Source organism: Orycteropus afer, unplaced genomic scaffold (genome assembly GCF_000298275.1).
Source record: "Orycteropus afer afer isolate SDZICR_OR568_19922 unplaced genomic scaffold, OryAfe1.0 scaffold00271, whole genome shotgun sequence".
NCBI classification, from domain to species: domain Eukaryota; kingdom Metazoa; phylum Chordata; class Mammalia; order Tubulidentata; family Orycteropodidae; genus Orycteropus; species Orycteropus afer.
In genome coordinates, this window is record NW_006921858.1 from 3,015,708 (window position 1) to 3,035,467 (window position 19,760).

Consider the following 19,760-nt stretch of genomic DNA (forward strand, 5'->3'; position numbering starts at 1 on the left):
AAAAAAAAAAAGTTGGAATTAGAAACACCATTTGACCTGGCCATTCCATTACTAGGTATATATCCTAAAGAAGTGAGAGCCAGGACAAGAACAGACATATGCACACCCGTGTTCATCGCAGCACTATTTACAATAGCCAAAAGATGGAAACAGCCTAGCTGTCCATCAACTGAGGAATGGATAACCAAACTATGGTACATACACACAGTGGAATGCTACACAACCCTAAAGAATAACGTAGAATCTGTAAAACACTGCATAATGTGGATGAACTTGGAAGACATTATGCTGAGTGAAATAAATCAATCGCATAAGGACATATATTGTATTAGTCGTTATTGTAAAAAGTCAAAGAAAGGTTTCTATATGGAAGGAAATTTTCTTTGTTGGTTACCAGGGATGGGAGGGGGCGGTCAGGAACACTGTCAGATAGGTAGATACAAGTATTGATTTGGGTGAAGAGAATGTGAGTGATCCACATGGTGGCACTGAAGAAGAGGAAGACATAGAGAAGTACATGGGAGGTACAGAAAACAAAGATGTACCCTTCTGCACATACATCACTACATTGTCAGAGAAGACAAACATGGATATGTGAGTGGATAGATTGGTGGAAAAGCTGAACTATTACATATGTCTATGTGGGGGGAAGTATGCCCAAGACCATGTATAGGGTTGGCAGACAATGTTTCTACAAGCGTATTGGTATGTTCTGTAAGAGTTCCCAGGTGTATCGTAGAGCTGAAAAGGGACAAGGTTGTACTCACTTCTTGGTCACAGCCAGCTACCCAGAGGGAGTGAGTAGTTGGACCTGTGGGCTTGAGACCATAGTCACAGGGGACATCAAGCTCAACTGGCATAACATACTACACAAAACATTGTTCTACCTCCTACTTTCGCAAGTAGCACCTGGGATCTTAAAAGCTTGCAAGCAGCCATCTTGATGTAACAATGGGTCTTTCCTCATCCACAGCAAAGAAGAATGAAGAAAACCAAAGATTCATGGAAACAATTAGTCCAAGTGAGTGATACACCATGCGATCCTCGGCCTATACAACTATGAGACCAGAAGAACTAGATGATGCCTGGGCATCCACTGTCAACCACTCGGAGGAGGATCTATGTAGGAGATCCTGGATAAAGAGGGAGAACAATGTGGAACAAAACTCAAAATCATTTGTGGGAAGAAAAAGTTTGCTGGTCTGATAAAGCCTGATGGTACCACTGAGACTATGGCCCCTAGCTGCCCTTCAGGTCTGGAATTGAACCCACACCTGTGGCTTGCAGCCAAACAAAAGACAAGCATATGAAGTCAACATTTACATTAGAAAGATACACTCCTTGGAGAGAACAGTTATGGGAGAATAGAAGGGCTGTGTATGCACAGGGACATAGCTCTGAGGGCAGGAGTACATGGAGGGAAGGACACAGGGAAGAGGTAACTATTGGGAAGAAGTGAGAGGGGAGAAGTTGCATTGTGGTAAATTGTAGTCAATGTCATGAGATAAAGTCTATGTGAACTGCTGTATGCAAAGTGAATTTCCTCTGTAAACTTTCACCCAAAACACAATTAAAAAATAAAGCTTATTTTGACATTATGATCTTGGACAGTTTGTGCCACATAACGGTTTAGGGAAGAGACCAAATCATATAAAGAAATAGGCATAATTAATTTTAATAATACATTGTTATTTAACTCAAAATACCTAAAATATTATCAGTCAACGTATAATAAATATAAAAACTGCTAATGAAATATCTCCATTTTTTTCATGCTGTTGTTGTTTGTTGTTATGTGCCATTGAGTCGGCCCCGACTCATAGCGACCCCTCCTTGGGTTTCCGAGGCAGTATCACTACGGAAGTAGGATTGCCCAACCTTCCTTCCAAGGAGTGGCTGGTGGGTTTGAACCGCCAGCCGTCTGGTTAGCAGGCAAGTGTCTTAGCCACTATGCTACCAGAGCTCCCTAAATTGTTGTTGTTGTTGTTATGTGCCGTCAAGTCAAACCCGACTCATAGCGGCCCCTCCTTGGGTTTCCTACGGAAGTAGGATTGCCCAACCTTCCTTCCAAGGAGTGGCTGGTGGGTTTGAACTGCCAGCCGTCTGGTTAGCAGGCAAGTGTCTTAGCCACTATGCTACCAGAGCTCCTTTTTTCATGTTAAGTTGCTGAAAACAGTAAATACAATTCACAGTAGCTGCATTTTATGTCCTCAATAGTCACATGTAGTTAGTGACTTCTGACATTGTAGTAGAGCCCATCTTGTGTTCATTTTCTACTGACTGCTTTTATCTTGACTATAGATTGCATTTTTCCTGTTTCTTTGTATATATGTTGTTGTTGTTATGTGCCGTCAATTCGGACCCGACTCATAGCGACCCCTCCTTGGGTTTCTGAGGCAGTATCACTACGGAAGTAGATTGTATATGTAGTGATTCTTTATTGCATACTAGACATTTTGGATAATATGTAGGGAGACTCTGAATTCTGTCATCTCCCTCTGAAGGCTTTTGATTGTTATTTTGGCAGGCAGTTCAATTACTGACTGATCATCTTGAATGTGAACAGGCGTGGATTTATTCTTTTTAATGTGGATTTGTGAAAAAGCTCAAGGTGTTTACCTTGGTCCCCTAATTTGGCAAGACTCAACCTTCAACTCCCATTCTCCTATGCATCCTGTTGGGGCTTGGTTTTAAGTCTTCTTAATGTAGGTCCAAGGTGTTCTGGTGGTACTGTGGTTAAAAGCATTGGGTTGCTAACCAAAAGGCCAGTGGTTCGAACCCCCAGCTGCTCTGTGGAAGAAATGAGGCAGTCTGCTTTCTTAAAGATTTATAGCCTTGTAAACCCTACAGGAGCTCTGGTAGTGTAGTGCCTAAGGCACATGACTCCTAACCAGAAGGCTGGCAATTCAAACCAACCAGCCACTCCTCAGAAGAAAGGTTGGGCAATCTAATTCCATAGTGATACCGCCTGGGAAACCCAAGGAGGGGTTGCTATGAGTCGGGTCAGACTTGATGGCACATAACAACAACTACTACTACAACAATAACAAACCCTACAGGGTTGCTATGAGTTGGAATTAACTTGATGGTTTGGTTACTGTAGGTATCATTCTAATGTGTAGTCCTCATTCTTAAAGTGTAACCTATTTCATGTCTCAGCTGGATACCAGGTATGTTAAAGAGGTATTAAGGAGATATTTCCACTGAAATGAGACAGAATTTCAATGTCTCTCAATACTATTCACCAAGCACCACTCAAACTCTAGTTTGAACCCCACAGTAGCTGCCATCTAATTAATTAAGTTCAGTTGGTCTTCAATGGGTTTGCACAACTCAATCTCCATGATGCAAGGACTTCTAGGGTTCCTTCTTTGCAGAATTCCTTCTGCCCTGTAGAGTTCTGTCCTCTAAAATGTACAACCTACAGATTTTAGCCCTTTCTCCTGCCAGGAACTCTGATCTCTGCCTCCTCAACTTAGTAGTACTGCTGTGCTTTGATCAGACTCCAACTCTTTGTCATGGTCTGAAAATTCTCTCCAGACAGAGAACTTGGGAACTGTGGGGCTGACCTTATATAAGTTTTCCTTTTCTCAGGTACTGCAGTTTTGTACTGCCTGTAGTTAAACTATCTAAAAACAGCTTTTATTTGTTTTGTGCAGTTTCATAATTGTTTATAGTGGAATGGTCTGGTACCAGTTACTCCATTATTGCTAGAAATCAAAGTCTTGCATCTGTTTTTGTATTCTTTACATGCAAAATCTAAAAGAAAGTTTCTCCAGTAGAAGATTGTTGAAAATACTGCTAATCACAAACTACAGGTCATCCTTGACTTACAACATATTCGAACAGCACTTAGGACGATCTGTTGTTTTGTTTTTTATATATCTTATCATTAGTAATATGATGCAATGCGTAATTTGCTATTGCTATCCTTCTCAGATGTTTACTCTCAGATGTTCAATTTTATGAGTTAGTGTACAAAACACTAACTGATTTATAAAGATATTAATAATAAAATGCAATAATAATGAAACTTTTAAAAATTGAGGTACTTGATTTACATCAGAACCGACTTAAGACAGTTGTTGGAACAGAACTTTGTCCCAAGTCACAATCCACTTGCAGATTGCAAATAAAATGTTTCATGATGACTGTACAAAATTATCCCAAGTGATACTACCACTAAGATTCCGGAATGACAGTTTGCAAACCTTATTATATGCAGGACATGAAAAGGCTAGTCAAGTAATTAAGTGCAAATGTTTCAAGAAAATAACATTTCCAACAATGATTTTTTAATGCTTTATAAAATTTGTGAAACAAGAGTTTTCTGAAAATTCATCACAATAGCATTTTTCAATGGATAGATCAGTATGACATAAGTGCATAAACAAAAAAAAAAAAAATCACATTAATTCTACAATTAAACTCATCATTCCCATAATAAAAAGTGATTCAGAAAAAGTCTGAATATTGCCTAATTCCAAAGATTTCTCTAAAAAAATTATAAGTGATTTTACTATTCTTATAAGGCCAATCTCTTTTGCTACACTACACACACAATACATCTAAAGTAATTAAATTTTACATTATAAATTTTGGAAACCATGACCATAAAGTAAATGAACAAACACAATTCAGGGTATTAATTATACTGATTTTTGAATAGCCCCAAATTATGTGTTGTGAATCAGCATGAAGGTAGAAGGGAGACTTAAGAAAGCAAATTAGCAAAAAGGACTCAGTGGACTAGCATCGTATTTTTGAGAGGAAGAACATCTGGTGGTTTGCCTATAGATCAAAAAACAAAACAAAAAAGATTGTCTTATAAAGCTCAGTATGTTCACTTTCAAAGGCATGTAAAATTGAATACTTAAAACCATTTAAAGTAATACTGATATATACTTGACCATATTTACTGTTTGAAGTATGTGCTTCTCTAACTTGTCTACTTGCAAACACTCAAGTCTGAAGTCCAAATTATGAAAATGCTCCACAAAGTATTATGTACATTCAACTATTCCTATTGTTTCTCTGGTGGGAAAAAAAATCATAGCATTTAAACCTTTCCAAAATGTATGCTAGGTAACTTAAGTTTATGCAAAAGATAGAGTTGCAACAATGACATATATAATGTTGGAATCAAAACCACAGAAACAAAAGATCACATCAAGTAGGTTCAACCCTTCATGCTTCCAATAGATACCTGGAAACTTTAATTTTCTGTTTCACTATGGCTTTGAAGATCCTGAAATACAGAGTATAATTATTTGGGCACTGCAAAATGGAGAACTCAGGTAGTTATACCAAATTTAGGATTAAATAAAAGCAGTATTACATAACAAACAGAAATGGGATACTACATTCAATCAGGTAGATCAGAAGTTGGGTGGCTGGCCCAGGGCCAAATCCAGCCTATCACATCTTTTTGTTAAATAAAATTTTATTGGAACACAACCACACGCATTCTCCTACATATTGTCTAAGGCTGCTTTAGTGCTGCAATGGCAGAGCTGAATAGCTGAAATAGAGATCATATGGCCCACAAAACCAAAAATACTATTTAGAACTTTACAGAAGATGTTTGAGGGCCTCTGCTCAACATAGCTGCATTGATTTCTCAATTCGCTTTATATATTAAACAAATCAACAGAGCATATCTATATTTAAAAGGCACTGCAAATAAACATATAACAGCCTGAACAGAAAAAAAGTGCAAATGGAGTCAGTACTCTGCAGGTACAAACTCCCTTTTGGTACATGTTCAAGTTAAATTCATGAAATTTTGTTCGACTTTACAAGTATTTTATTATCATATTTATGAGTCTCAATAAAAAGTTTGAAATATGAAGTTATATAGGCACATACATAATACTAATTTTCCTTCCAAGTTTAATTTAGAGTATATATTCTGTTTCTGGGCTTTTGGTTCACACCATTCTTTCCAAAGCTAAAAAGACAGCAAGGGAGTAATCCATTAATTTTAATGGCATACTTCTAGATTTTAAGGGGCAGAGGCAGTGACAATGTGACTCACCTGGAGGTGTGTAGGCATCCATCGAGGTCTGCACAACCAAGGATCTGCGCTTGGAAGGCATAGGCACTGCCATCTTTCTTTCTTTGTGTTTAGCGAGAGCTGCCTGAACAGCTTCAGTATGAACATCTGAAAAAAAAGAGAGAGCGAGCGAGCTCAATTACACCATTGTTCAGTTAAGACCATAATGGCCAGTGCTTTTTCTCCTTTTCTCTCTGGCCCTCTGGCAAAGCTCCTACGGATATTGTAAAAAAAAAAAAAAAAAAGATAGATGGAGAAGGACAGAAAAATAAGTTTAAATCTACTAGTTTGTAAGCTCTGGTTAGAAGACATTAAAACTCATTCAAAGATGTTTAATTACTCATTTATTACCATAGAATCAATATTCAATAACCAAATACTGGCTGTAAATTTCTCTGTGATTTTTCTCTTCTTTGGGTGAATGGATTTTGATACTCATATATTTCTTCACAGGTTTGTTTTCTTTCTTTATTATTTATTTATTTGTTCATTTATATATGAATGAATAAATGAATGATTTGGGTGACAGTGTACAGAGCAAATTCGTTTTCCATGCAGCAGCTCACGTGCACTTTGTCTCATGACATTGACTACCATTCCCCACAATGCAACAGCTCCCCTCCCACATCCTCCCCATAGTTACCTCTCCCTGTGTCCTTCCCTCCAAGCACTCCTAACCCTTGAGCTGTCTCACTGTGCATACACAGCCCTTCTATTCCCCCGATTATTCTCTCCAAGGAGTGTATCTGCCTAATGTAAATGTTCAGCTCATATGCCTATCTTGCTTGGCTGGAAGCCATAGGTACAAGTCACATTTTCAACCTTCATAATTAATTTCAATTTGCTTTAAAAAGAATATGTGTATCTTACAGGTAGTAATGATTACAGCTAACATTTACTGAGTACTCATCTGTGGGTCAGGCATTATGTTAGGCATTTTATATATATTAATCCATTGTATTAATTCACTAATTCCACAAATATTTATTGAATGCTTACTTTGTAAGGTAGAGTCTTAAAGGCTGGAGCAGTGGGAGATAAAGTTATTGTATCTTATGCAGCTTAATCTCTTCAGGAAAAAAGGACAAACCATTAAATAGGATGTTGTTGTTGTTGTTACTTGCTGTCAAGTGGGACCTGACTCATAGCGACCCCTCCTTGGGTTTCCAAGGCAGTATTACTATAGAAGTAGATTGCTCAACCTTCCTTCTGAGGAGTGGCTGGTGGTTCAAACCTTCTGGTTAGCAGTCAAGTGCCTTAGCCACTATGCTACCAGAGTTCCATTAAATAGGATAGAGAATTTAAAATAAGATATAATAGACTGAGTGGCTACTCTGAATTGTGAGGTCAGGAAAGAGCTTTGTTAATTTGAAATCTGAATAAAAATGAACTAGCCTCTGGCTGTCAAGATAAGAATTTACAAGGCATAGGAAACCACCAGCCTGTTGCTGCTAGGTGCTGTTGAGTTGTCTCCGACTCATAGAGACCCTGTGCACAGCTGAACAAAACACTACCTGGTCCTGTGCCAGCCTCATGATCCTTGTTATACCTGGGCCCATAATTGCAGCCACTGTGTCAATCCATCTTCTTGAGGGCCTTCCCTTTTTTCATTGACCTTCCACTGTACTAAGTATGATATCCTTCTCCAGGAAATGGTCCCTTCTGATAACATGACCAAAGTAGGTGAGACGAAGTCTGGCCATTCTCACTTCCAAGGAGCATTCTGGCTGTACTTCTTCCAGGACAGATTTGTCAGTCCTTTTAGCAGACCATGGTACTCTAAGCATTCTTCTCCAACACCACAACTCAAAAGCATCAATTCTTCTTTGGTCTTCCTTATTCATTGTCCGGCTCTCACATGCATATTTGGCAACTGAAAATACCAGGGCTAGGGTTGGGCGCACTTTAATCTTCAAGGAGAGATCTTTGCTTTTCATCACTTGGAAGAGGTCTTTTGCAGCAGATTTGCCCAATGTAATACATCATCTGATGTCTTGACTGCTGTTTCCATTGGTGTTAACTGTAGAACCAAGTAATATGAACAACTTCAATCTTTTCTCCATCCATTGTGAAGGTGTCTATTGGACCAGGTATGAGGATTTTTGTTTTCTTAATATTGAGGTGTAATACATACTGCAGACTGTAGTCTTTAATCTTCATCAGTAAGTACTTCAAGTCATCCTCACTTTCAGCAAGCAAAGTTGTGTCATCTGCATATCACAGGTTGTTAATTAGTCTTCCTCCAATACTGATGCCTTGTTCTTCTTCATATAATCCAGCTTCTTGGACTACTTGCTCAGCATACAAGTTGAATAAGTATGGTGAAAGGATATAACCCTGACTCACTCCCTTCTTGATTTTAAACCATGCAGCATCCCCTTGTTCTGCTCAAACAACAGCCTCCTGATCTATACACAGGTTCCTCATGAGTATAATCAAGTGTTCTGGAATTCCCATTCTTCTCGACGTTATCCATTGATAACACAAACATAAAGCCAGCCCCGAAGACAAGCTGAGCAGCTGCAACCCTGCGGCACCCGTCCTCTCGGGAGCCCGGCCTTAAAATAAAGCCTGACTGACCACCAGCCTAAAGGTCCTAAATGTGCATTAGCATGGTAGTGGTAGAAAGAAAGAATATCCAGTGTGATTGAAGACTGGTGGTCAAAGGCAGAAGGATTCAATAGGATGAAGATACACTGAAGTTCAGGGCAAATAGTTCATATCCTATTAGAGGATTTTAAACAGAAGAATGCCATGATCTGATTTATATTTTGGTATGATCATGCTAGCTTCTGTGAGGAAGACTATAAGAGAACAAGAGTAGAAGCTCGGAAACCAGTTAGAAGGCAGCAGTCCAGACCAGATACGACCACACTTAATAATCTTCTACAATCCTAAGGACAAGTTACTCTCATCATTCCCATTTTATGAATGAGGAAACAGAGTTTACGAGATTCAAAGGTATAAAACTGAAAAGTGGCATTAATAGGATTAGATTGACTGTAGAGTCCACATCCTTCATCTGTACTTTATACTTACAATGATATCATTTATGAATTTACAGATATTTAGCCCCTTCATGAAACCTTCCTTAAAACTAGGACTCCTGATAGTGTGGTGGTTAAAGCACTTGGGTGTTAACTGAAAGGTCAGCAGTTCAAACCCACCAGCTGCTCCATGGGAGAAAAATGTGGCAATCTTCTTCCATATAGATTTACAGCCTTGGAAACCCAATAGGGGCAGTTCTACACTATTCTACATGTAGGTTCACTATGAGCTGGAACTGACTTGACAACAATGGCTTTGGATTTTATTTTGGTCCTTTGCCTTGACTCATGGCCACCCCATGTGTGTCAGAGAAGAACTGTGCACCATAGGGTTTTCAATAGCTGATTTTTTAGAAGTACATAGTCAACTCCTTCTTCCTAGGTGCTACTGGGTGGATTTGAACCTCCAACCTTTGTGTTAGCAGCTAAGAGCATTGACTACATGTAGCATATAGGGAAGCCCTGATTAATCATCTTGTCTATACACCAGCAGCTGCCAGAGGATCTGGTAATATTTTAGAGTAAACCAGTAAAACCAAACTACTTCTTTCAAGTTGATTCTGACTCATGGTGACCCCATCTACTCCAGAGTAGACGTGCTCTCCATAGGATTTCATGGCTATAATCTTTTAGAGGCCTTTGTTCTGAGGTGCCTCTGGGTGGATCTGAACCACCAACCTTTCAGTTAGTAGCTCAACACAACCCTATTTTATACTAAGGATCAGCAAACTGAAAGTCAAATTCAGCCTGGCATAAAGTTTTCTAAATAATATTTTGTTAAAACAGCCACATCCATTCATGAAAGTAAAGTCTATGGCTGCTTTAATTTTCAAAGGCAGAGATGGATTGTTGGGACAGACAGCACAATGTCAAAAGTATCTGCTATCTGACCCTTTACAGAAAATGTTTGTCGATCCTTGTTTTACAGCATTACTATACACCACATGGAGACCCTGGATGGTGCAAACCATTAACACACTTGCTGCTAACAGAAAGGCTGGTTGTTCAAGTCCACACTGAGCTGCTTTGGAAAAAAGGCCTACGGATCTACTTTTGAAAAATCAGTCATTGAAAACCCCATGGAACACAGTTCTACTCTGACACACATGGAATCATCATGAATTGGAACTGACTCAATGACAACTGATTTATACACTATATGCAAGTAGCTTATTACTTAGTACCGTAGTTTGTTCAGTTTGATTCCAATCTCCTCCCTCAATAAACAATCACTGTTTACTACTTTGACCAGTTTCCTTGATCTTGACCTTCATATACATAGAATCATATAGTTTCTATATAATTACAGAGTATACTTTTTGTTTGCTCAATATACTACATTTGGAATTCATCCATGTTGTTACAAGTATAAGAAGCTCCTTTATTTTTTTACTGGTGAGAACTATTTCAATGTATAAATATATCTTAAATTTGTTCATGTTTGTCCATTTAGTGAATATGTTGGGTTTTTCTAGTTTCAGGTTATTATCTAAAATCTTTTATGTGCATATCTTTATTTGGACATATATTTCTTTTGAAATGCCTAGAAGCATAGTGGCTAGGCCATAAGGCAAGTGTATGTCAATTTTTAGAAAATGCCCACCTGTCTGACAAATGGTTGTACCATTTTACATCCTATCAGTCATGCATAAGAGTTCCAGTTATGCCACAGCTTCCTCAGCACCTGGTACTGTCAGTCGTTTTCACTTTAGCTATTCTACTGATTATGAGAATATAGCTTCAGGATTGGAAGAAGACTCATTAATAACCTGCTATATGCAGATGACACAACCTGGCTTACTGAAAGTGAAGAAGGCTTGAAAAGTTGGCAGTTCCAACCCACCAGCCGCTCTGCAGGAGAAAGATTTGGTAGTCTGCTTCTGTAAAGATTTACAATCTTGGAAACCCAAGGGGCAGTTCTACTGTATTGTACAGGGTCACCATGAATCACAATCAACTTGATGGTAATATGTTTGGTTGGTTGGTATATCCCAGCAATACCAGTAAATGGGTACTTAAATATTTGTTAAATGCAGTTCAGTAGTGGTGACAGAGACCATATGTCCTATAAACCAAAAAAACGAAAACCATACTCACTGCCGTCAAGTCGATTAGACTCATAGTGACCCCTCCTTGAGTTTCCGAGGCCATATCTCTACGGAAAAAAATTGCCCAATCTTCCTTCTGAGGAGTGGCAGGTGGGTTTGAACTGCCAGCCTCCTGGTCAGCAGTCAAATGCCTTAAGCATTATGCCACCAGAGCTTCCAGACTGGACAGCAATAGGTTAAATATCCTATACTGTTAGTCTGTTTATCTAACTTTATATTGATTCTGCACTATCTCAAATACTGTAGAATTACAATAAATTTTGATAGCAGGTAGTGTGAGTCATCTGACTTCATTCTTCTAAAGACTGTTTTGTCTATTCAAATTCTATTGAATTTTCGTGGAAATTTTAAATAGACCTTGCAATTTCCACAAAAACTGTTAGGATTTTGAATGCATTCATTCATTCTAAAGCTATAGATCAAGTAAAAAGAATGATATTTTCACAACACTGAGCCTTTCCATTCTTGAATATAGTATATCTGTCCATTTATTTTGTCTTTAATTTCTATCAGCAATGTTTTACTCCTTTCATTGTGGAGGTCTTCCTAAGTGTTGAAATTTTTTGATGTTACTGTAAATGGAATTATTTTTAGTCCACTTTTCCAGTGAATATAAAAACAATTTATTTTGTATTTTGACTTTATAATCTGTACCTTACAAAATTCACAATAGTTCTGGTAGCTGTTTTGTAAATTTCTTAAAATCTTCTAAAAAAAAATCACATTATCTGTAAATAAATACAGTTTTAAGTCTTCCTTCATAGCAGTTATCTTTTTTTTTTTTTTTTTCAGCTTGGCTTGCTTCACTGTTAAGGACCCCCGATAATTATAATGTGGAATGACAATGGTGTGAGCACCTATCCTTGCCTTGTTTCCTATCTTAGGTGTAAAGCAATCAATCTTCTACCATTAAGAATGATGTTAGCTGTAGTTTTTCATAAATGGCCTCCATCAGATGGAGAAAGTCTCTAATTTGACGGAATTTTATATAAAGAATGCACACTGAATTTTGTCAAATCCTTTTTTCTACATGTAATGAGATATTCAAATGGGTTTTCTCTTTTATTTTGCTAATATGGTGAATGACACTGATTTTTGAATGTTAAGCCGTGTTAAAAACTACTAGCATTATTGATATAAATCCTAAGTGGTTATGGTGCATTATTATTTCATGGTTCAATTTCCTAAAAATTTGTTGAAAGATTTTTGTTTTTTATGTTAAGAACTATGATTGTATGTGATTGTATGTATGTGATTATACCCTATTTGCAAATTAATAGGTTAGTGTGCCACAGTTTCACAGATGTTGCAGAAGACATGAGATTCCTGGATCAGAAACAAAGAACTTTATTACTCATCGCAATAGAGTAGCCAGAGTTTCCACATTTGTGCCAGTTGCTCAAGCACCAATTCCTACAGGAAAACATGAGGAGACCTGGGTGGCATCTGCACATGCAGTGTATTGGATTAATGGAGAGGAATTTTGATCTTAAACTTAAAAAAACAACAAAAAAAACCAAACTCACTGCCTTCAAGTCAATTATGTCTCATAGTGACCCCCTTTGGGTTTCCAAAGCAGTAAATCTTTATGGAAGTAGACTGCCCAGTCTTGCTTCTGCGGAGTGGCTGGTGAGTTTGAACTACCAACCTTCAGGTTAGCAGTCAGATGCCTTCGGCACTATGCCACTGGAGCTCCTTTCACCAGGAGTAAAGGAGAGGAGTCTTGATCTTAGGATACCCCAAATCTTTTAAATGAGGAAAATAAAAAGGCCTATTAGCTCTGGAGAAGACATTATCTTTATCATAGTAAACAGTAAGCATGTCTGTCTTTTGCTCCAGTGGAGGTACTATCTCATCTCCATCTGCCAAGTTGTAAAGAAACCTGCTTTTTGCTCTGGAAAGAGATGAAATTTCTATCTTGCAAGGCTGTTACACTAGGCAAACATCCCTTAAAAGACAGTCTAGAAGAAAGTGTAGCCTATGCCTCTACTCCTATGATACACAGAAATGCAAAAGACCCAAGGAGAATTGCCTTCCAGCACTATGTTCCTCAGGGACATTGGTCTGTACTCTTCTCACAATGCTATTCACAGGTTTTTCACATCCGAAAAAGATGTAGGAAGTGTCATTTCCTCCTTTATTTCCTAAAGAACTTGTGTAAGATTTTAATTAGTTCTTTCTTCAAAATTTGATAGAAGCCTAGTGAAATTATATGGGCTTGGAAACTCTCTTTAAGGAAAACTATTTTATAATTTATTCAATATCTTTAATGAAGGATATTGAAAATTTCTGTCTTGTATGTCAGTTGTGCTAAATTGAGTTTTTCAAGGAATTTGTGTATTTGATCTAATTTATCAAATCCCATGGCATAAAGTTTTTCATAATAGTCTATCATTATCTTTTTAATATCTGCAAGGACAGCAGTGAGAAATTCTAATTCACTCCTGATATTGACCATATATCTCTATCTATCTATGTATCTATCTATCTATCTATCTATCTATCTATGTATCTATGTATCTATCTATAAACCAAACTCATTGCTGTCAGGTCGATCCGACTCATAGCAACCCCTCCTTGGGTTTGCGAGGCAGTATCTCTACGGGAGTAGATTGCCCAATCTTGATATATATATGTGTGTGTGTATATATATATGTATATATATATATATATATATTTTATCAAACTTGTTAGATATGTCTCTTCTTAATTGCTTTTGGCTACTAAATTTATCTTTTTCCTACTTATTTTGGTTAAGGAACCCTGGTAGCACAGTGGCTAAACACTTGGCTGCTAATGGAAAGGTCAGTGGTACAAACCCACCAGCCACTCCATAAGAGAAAGATGAGGCAGTCTGCTTCTGTAAAGATTACAACTTTGGGAACCCTATGGGGCCGTTCTACTCTGTCTTGTAGGGTTGCTATGAAACAGGATCAACTTGATGGCAGCTCGGCGGCAGCAGGTTTAGTTTTGGCTTCTTAATGACCACGTGCTTGTTGGCCATTTGTATATCCCCTTTGGTGAAATGTCTGTTCAAGTCCTTTGCCCATTTTTTGATTGGGTTATCTGTCTTTTTATTAAGTTGTAGGAGTTCTTTATATATTCTGGATATTAAACTCCATCAGATATATGGTTTCCCCAAATTGTCTCTTCATTTTGCTGATAAGTCCTTTGATGCAGAAAAGTTTGTTTGTTTTATATAGTCTAATTTATCTGTTTTGACTTTTGCTGCTTGCGTTTTTGGTGCCATATTTAAGAATCTATTTTTAAAAACTAGGGCCCAAAGGAATACTCCTAAATTTTCTTCTAAGAGTTTTATCTTAGACATATCTATAATTTTTAGTTCTCATGTGTCTCATCAGATTTTTATTCCTCTATTTCTCTTTTCTCGTCTACTTTGGGCTTAAGCAAGTTTTTTGTTCTCTAGTATTCCAGTTTTCTTCCTCTAGTTCATTCTTAGCCGTATCTCTATATATTACTTATGAGTGGGTGCTGTAGGAATTACAATATGTATTCATAACACAGTTAACACTGTGCCACTTTGCAAAAAAAAAAAAAAAAAGAACAGAACTTTGTAACCAGTTTTATTTATCATTATGCTTTCTGTTATATATTTTACAAATACATTTATAACTACCACTGCACAATGTTATAGTTTTTGCTTTAAACAGACAGCTATCTTTTAATGAAATTAAGAAAAAGATAGTCTTTTATATTACCTCACTTATTCATTATTAATAGATATGTTCATTCTTTCTTTTCTATCTGAGTTTCCATCTATTGTCCCTTTCCTTTTAGCCTGAAGTACTTCCTTTACCATTTCTCACAGTGTAGGCTGGCTACCATTGAATTCTTTTTTGTCCCTGAGTTGTCTCCTCTGACACTGTAGCCAGTAAGCCTGTAGTCTTCACCCACCATGACCCAGCCATGGAGAGTGATTCTAGGGAAAATGCTGCAAACTCACAAATATTATCAGATTCAGTTCCTAAAATTCAAGAGTCTCTCACTGCCGTAGAGTCAGTTCCGACTCATAGCAACCCCTCCTTGGGTTTCTAAGGCGGTATCTCTATAGAAGTAGATTGCCCAGTCTTCCTTCCAAGGAGTGGCTGGTGGGTTTGAACTGCCAGCCTTCTGGTTAGCCACCATAGCTCTTCCTCTTAATTTCAGCCCTTCTCTAGGGCCTTCCAAATAGGAAAAAAAAAAAAGGGGTAAGGAGACAATTTGATCATTGTTATCTAAGAGAGTATTAGTCTGACCAGGCTACTACATTGTAAGCTAGAAGCAACTCTCCAAAGAACAACAGCAACAACAACAAAAAAAACCTCACTGTCATCTAGTCAATTCCAACTCATAGCATCCCCCCCCCCCCCCGGGTTTTCAAGGCTATACATCTTTATAGAAGCAGAGTACTTCATCTTTCTCCTGCAGAGTGGCTGGTGAGTTCAAACCACCAACATTCCAGTTAGCAGCCAATGCCTTCATAACTATACTACTAGAGCTCCAGTGGAAGCAACTCTACTTCACTTAAAATATATACATATATTTAGTAATTATGGAATTCTGTATTGACAAGTTTTGTTTGTTTCTTTTCACACAGCATTTTAATGATGTCCTTCCATTGTTCTAAGGAGAAGTCAGCTATTGATTTTATTGTTGTACCCCTTTATATAACCTGATCTTGGTTTCTAAATGATTTCAAGATTTTCTCTTCATTTTTTTCACTTGAATCATGATGTGTTTAGTAGTGATTTTCTTTCACTTAGGAATGGTTTTCTACAAGCTATATTTTTTCCTCCTAGTGCTTTTTGTTGCTTTGGTGCTGGAGTCATTAAAGCATCTGGCTGCTAACCAAAATGTCGGCACTTTGAACTCACCAGCCACTCCACAGGAAAAATATGTGAAAGTATGCTTCCATAAAGATTTATAGCCTTGGAAACCCTATAGAGCAGTTCTACTCTGTCGTATAGGTCTGCTACGAGTGGAAATTGACCCAACACAGTGGCTCGGTTTTTGGTTGTATTACTTTTTGTCAGGATTGCATACACAGAAGTCTCTAGAATCTACCCAAAATTTAAATGGAGTTCATTCAGAGATATCCCCCTTAATTTCCAATCTTTTCAAACCTTTTCAGGAGCTCTGGTTGCTCAGTGGTTAAGGCATTTGGTTGGTAACCAAAAGGTCAAGGGTTTGAACCCACCAGCCATTCTACAGGAGAAAGATGAGCCACTGTGCTTCCATAAAGATTTATAGCCTTAGAAACCCTATGGGGCAGTTCTACTATGTCCTATAGGGTCGCTATGAGTCGGAATTGACTTGATGGCAGTGGATTTTCTGGTTTTCCAACTGTGGTAGTTCAGTTTGTGTGTCAACTTGGCTGGGCCTGGTTGAGTGGCCAGGCAGCTGGATATAGTATTCCTCATGATGAGAATGGGAATCAACTCCATGGTGGGAGCAGCTGAGTAGCTGCCTTAGGGAATGTGATACGTTTCCTATATATAAGCAGAAGCTCTGGGGAATGGCATGCTTGGACTCTGCCTGTAGCCATGTCATTGCTCAGCAGCCTGCTATGCTCTGCCGACCTTGGGACTTACAATGGATTTAAGTTAATAGCCTGCCATGTGGTTTGGTAACACTGGGACTGTGCTTTTTTACTTGTCAACCTTGGGGCTTCTCAGCCTCAGCAGCCAGCAGCTGTCTGAGTAAAGAAACACCTCTAGCTCCAGTGGGCCTGAAGCAGGAGGCAGAGCTGGACCTCAAGGTAGAGAGGTTTTCACCAAGCCCTTAGAGCCTGGCACTTTGCACTTGGACTTAAAGGCTCCAAATTGTAAGAATAAACTCCTGTTTGTTAAGGCCATCCCATTATATTTCTTGTCAGAGCGGCACTAGGTAACCAGAACACCAACTTTTTCTGACAATCTCAAATTCTATCCCCTGACACTTCTATGCCAGTAACTCTGGCTTTCTCTCTGGGTTTTAGAAGTGACAACTGAGGAATAACCTCAAGGCAAAAAAAAAAAAAAAATGTGAATCTCACCACAGTGTTTGTGGTAGTGAAGGTTATATGTCAACTTGGCTGGGCCTGGTTTTAAATTGCTGGGCAGCTAGATATAGTTATTCCCCGTGATGAGACTGGTAATCAAATCCATGGTGGAAACTGCTGTGAACAGCTACCTTAGGGATGTGGTCTGCTTCCTGTACATAAGGAGAAGCTTTGAGACACGTCTCTGAGCTTTTTGGCATGCTTGGATCCTGTAATTAGCCAAGTCTTCATTCAGCAGTCTGTGATGCTGCCTGCTGATCTTGGGACTGTTCTTAAACTTGAACTAGTGGCCTGCCATGTTGCTTCATAATCTTGGAACGGTGCCATTTTATTTGCAAACATTGTCTTCCTCAGCAGCCAGCAGCTGTCTGGATTAAGGCACACCTCCAGCTTCAGTGGGCTGGGCGCAAGAGGCAGAGCTGAAGCCCAAGGTCAAGGGGCTTTCAACCAGGCCCTGGAGCTGGCACTCTGAACACGGACTTCTATAGTGTCTTGAACTGTAAGAGAATAAATCCCTGTTTCTGCAAGTCATCCCCTGTAGTATTTCCATTATAACAGCACTAGATATCCAAAACAGTGCTGTACTCATCTTTCAAGTCTTCCTTTCATTTTCAGTCTATTTTTAGGAGTTGTTTTCTATGGCTTTCAAATAACTATTTTTATAAAAGTACTTTTTAAGTAACTATTTTAATACTGTGTGGGTCTAGAGTTTATTGCTTCAACAAACAATAGAGTATATTATTGTAGTCTGTGGTAGGAGAGTCTGTTGATCTGATAGAAACCTTTAACTCAATTCCAGAGCCAGAAACTATCTTCCTTTTTTAATTAAATAATTTAATAAGATTATCCAAAGTAAATAAAATATAATTTCAAACTCTATTTGATTGAGAGTGACTTCTAATTATCGTCATGGAAAACTAAAGTGTATTAAATAAAATCTTTCAGTAATAGGAATTTTTTAATTTGTGATATAAGTAAAAAAGAAACATTAGGTGTGGTGAAGTTTGTGTGTCAACTTGGCTGGGCCGGTTGAATGGCTCGGCAGCTGAAAGTAGTTATTTCTCATAGTGAGATTGGTAATTAACTCCATGGTGGAATATATTGAAGCAGCTGAGTAGCTGCTTTGGGTATGTGGTCTGCTTCCTGCTTCCCGTATATAAGGAGAAACCTTGGGGATCGTCTCTAGTTTATGGCACACTTGAACCCTGCATGTAGCCGTGTTGTTGTTCAGCAGCCTGCCATGCTCTGCTGATTTTGGAACTTTCAATAGACTTGAATCAATGTCCTGCCATGTGGTTTGGTAAAATCAGGACTATGCCATTTTATTTGTTGACATTGGGCTTGTTAGCCTCAGCAGCCAGTAGCTTCATTGGACTGGAAGCAAAAGGCAGAGCTGAAGCCCAAGTTCGAGGGGTTTTCACCCAGCCCCCAGAGCCTGGCACTTTGAACTTGGACTTAAAGCCTCCAAGCTGTAAGAGAATAAACTCCTGTTTGTTAAAGCTATCCCATTTGAGGTACATATTCCTGTCAGAGCAGCACTGGGTAATCAGAATGTTAGGTTTAAGTGAAAGTAGCTGAGGTTAAGAGAGAACAATAGTTCAGATCATCACATAAGCATTTCTTCAAAAGAAAATTATACTGAATCCCAAACTTTGAATTAAAAGGCATAATACGTGGGATTCAATTTTTTGTTTGTTTTTCAGTAACCACTATATAATGCAATAGTTAACATGTCAAAGCAGTTATTATAACTGAAGGTTACCTAGGTTACCTACAGAGACTTTCACTATGATTCCAAATCTTAGTTCATTTGCCTTAGGAAAATGTTTTCAGTTGTAAGGTTTCTAATCACAAGTTAAAATTAAGAGAAAGATTTTAATGCAAGATTATATTTAATTGATCTATTTTCTTTAAAAATACACAAAATTTCTTCCTCTAATTAGTAATTAGCCAATAAAATGCAAAATAATCAACAATCACACAGTTGGCTCCTCATAGTACCTGGGATGCACTTATCTAATGCAGAAATGAAATAAAGAATCAATTACGAGATGAGAGAGGTTAAGATATAGTCACACTGACCTTATGAACAATTTCCATTTTGGGGAGGGGGGGATCAGGATACACACTAATTTTGAGTAAATTTTGAGACCTTGCGCAAAGGCAAAGGAAGACACTGGGAGGAGCACAAGAGTTAAATGTCACAAAAGTAAATACTATTAATACACAATCCTGTAATAACAGTAATACATAGATAGACACACAAGCTGAATAGGTGTGGGAAGGCAAATAGGATTATACCCATGAATATATATAGCTTGGACAGAGGATATTTCTACATGATTTTAATAATCAAAAATCTCCAACTCACTGCCATCAAGTTGAATCTGACTCCTAGTGACCCCTCTTTGGATTTCTGAGGCAGTATTACTACAGAAGTAGATTGCCCAACCTTCCTTCCAAGGAGTGGCTGGTGGGTTTGAACCGCCAGCCTTCTGGTTAGCAGTCAA

The 19,760-nt window shown here is 38.2% G+C and overlaps 1 protein-coding gene across 1 annotated transcript in view; it reads right to left on the reverse strand.

Moving 5' to 3' along the window:
• The window catches only part of DIP2C (disco interacting protein 2 homolog C), a 412,525-nt gene that overhangs the window by 318,959 nt on the left and 73,806 nt on the right, over positions 1-19,760 (reverse strand). The window contains exon 3 of the mRNA XM_042782247.1: positions 6,038-6,163. Within this exon, the coding sequence (XP_042638181.1) occupies positions 6,038-6,163 (126 nt within the window). The remainder of the gene's footprint in view (positions 1-6,037; positions 6,164-19,760) is intronic.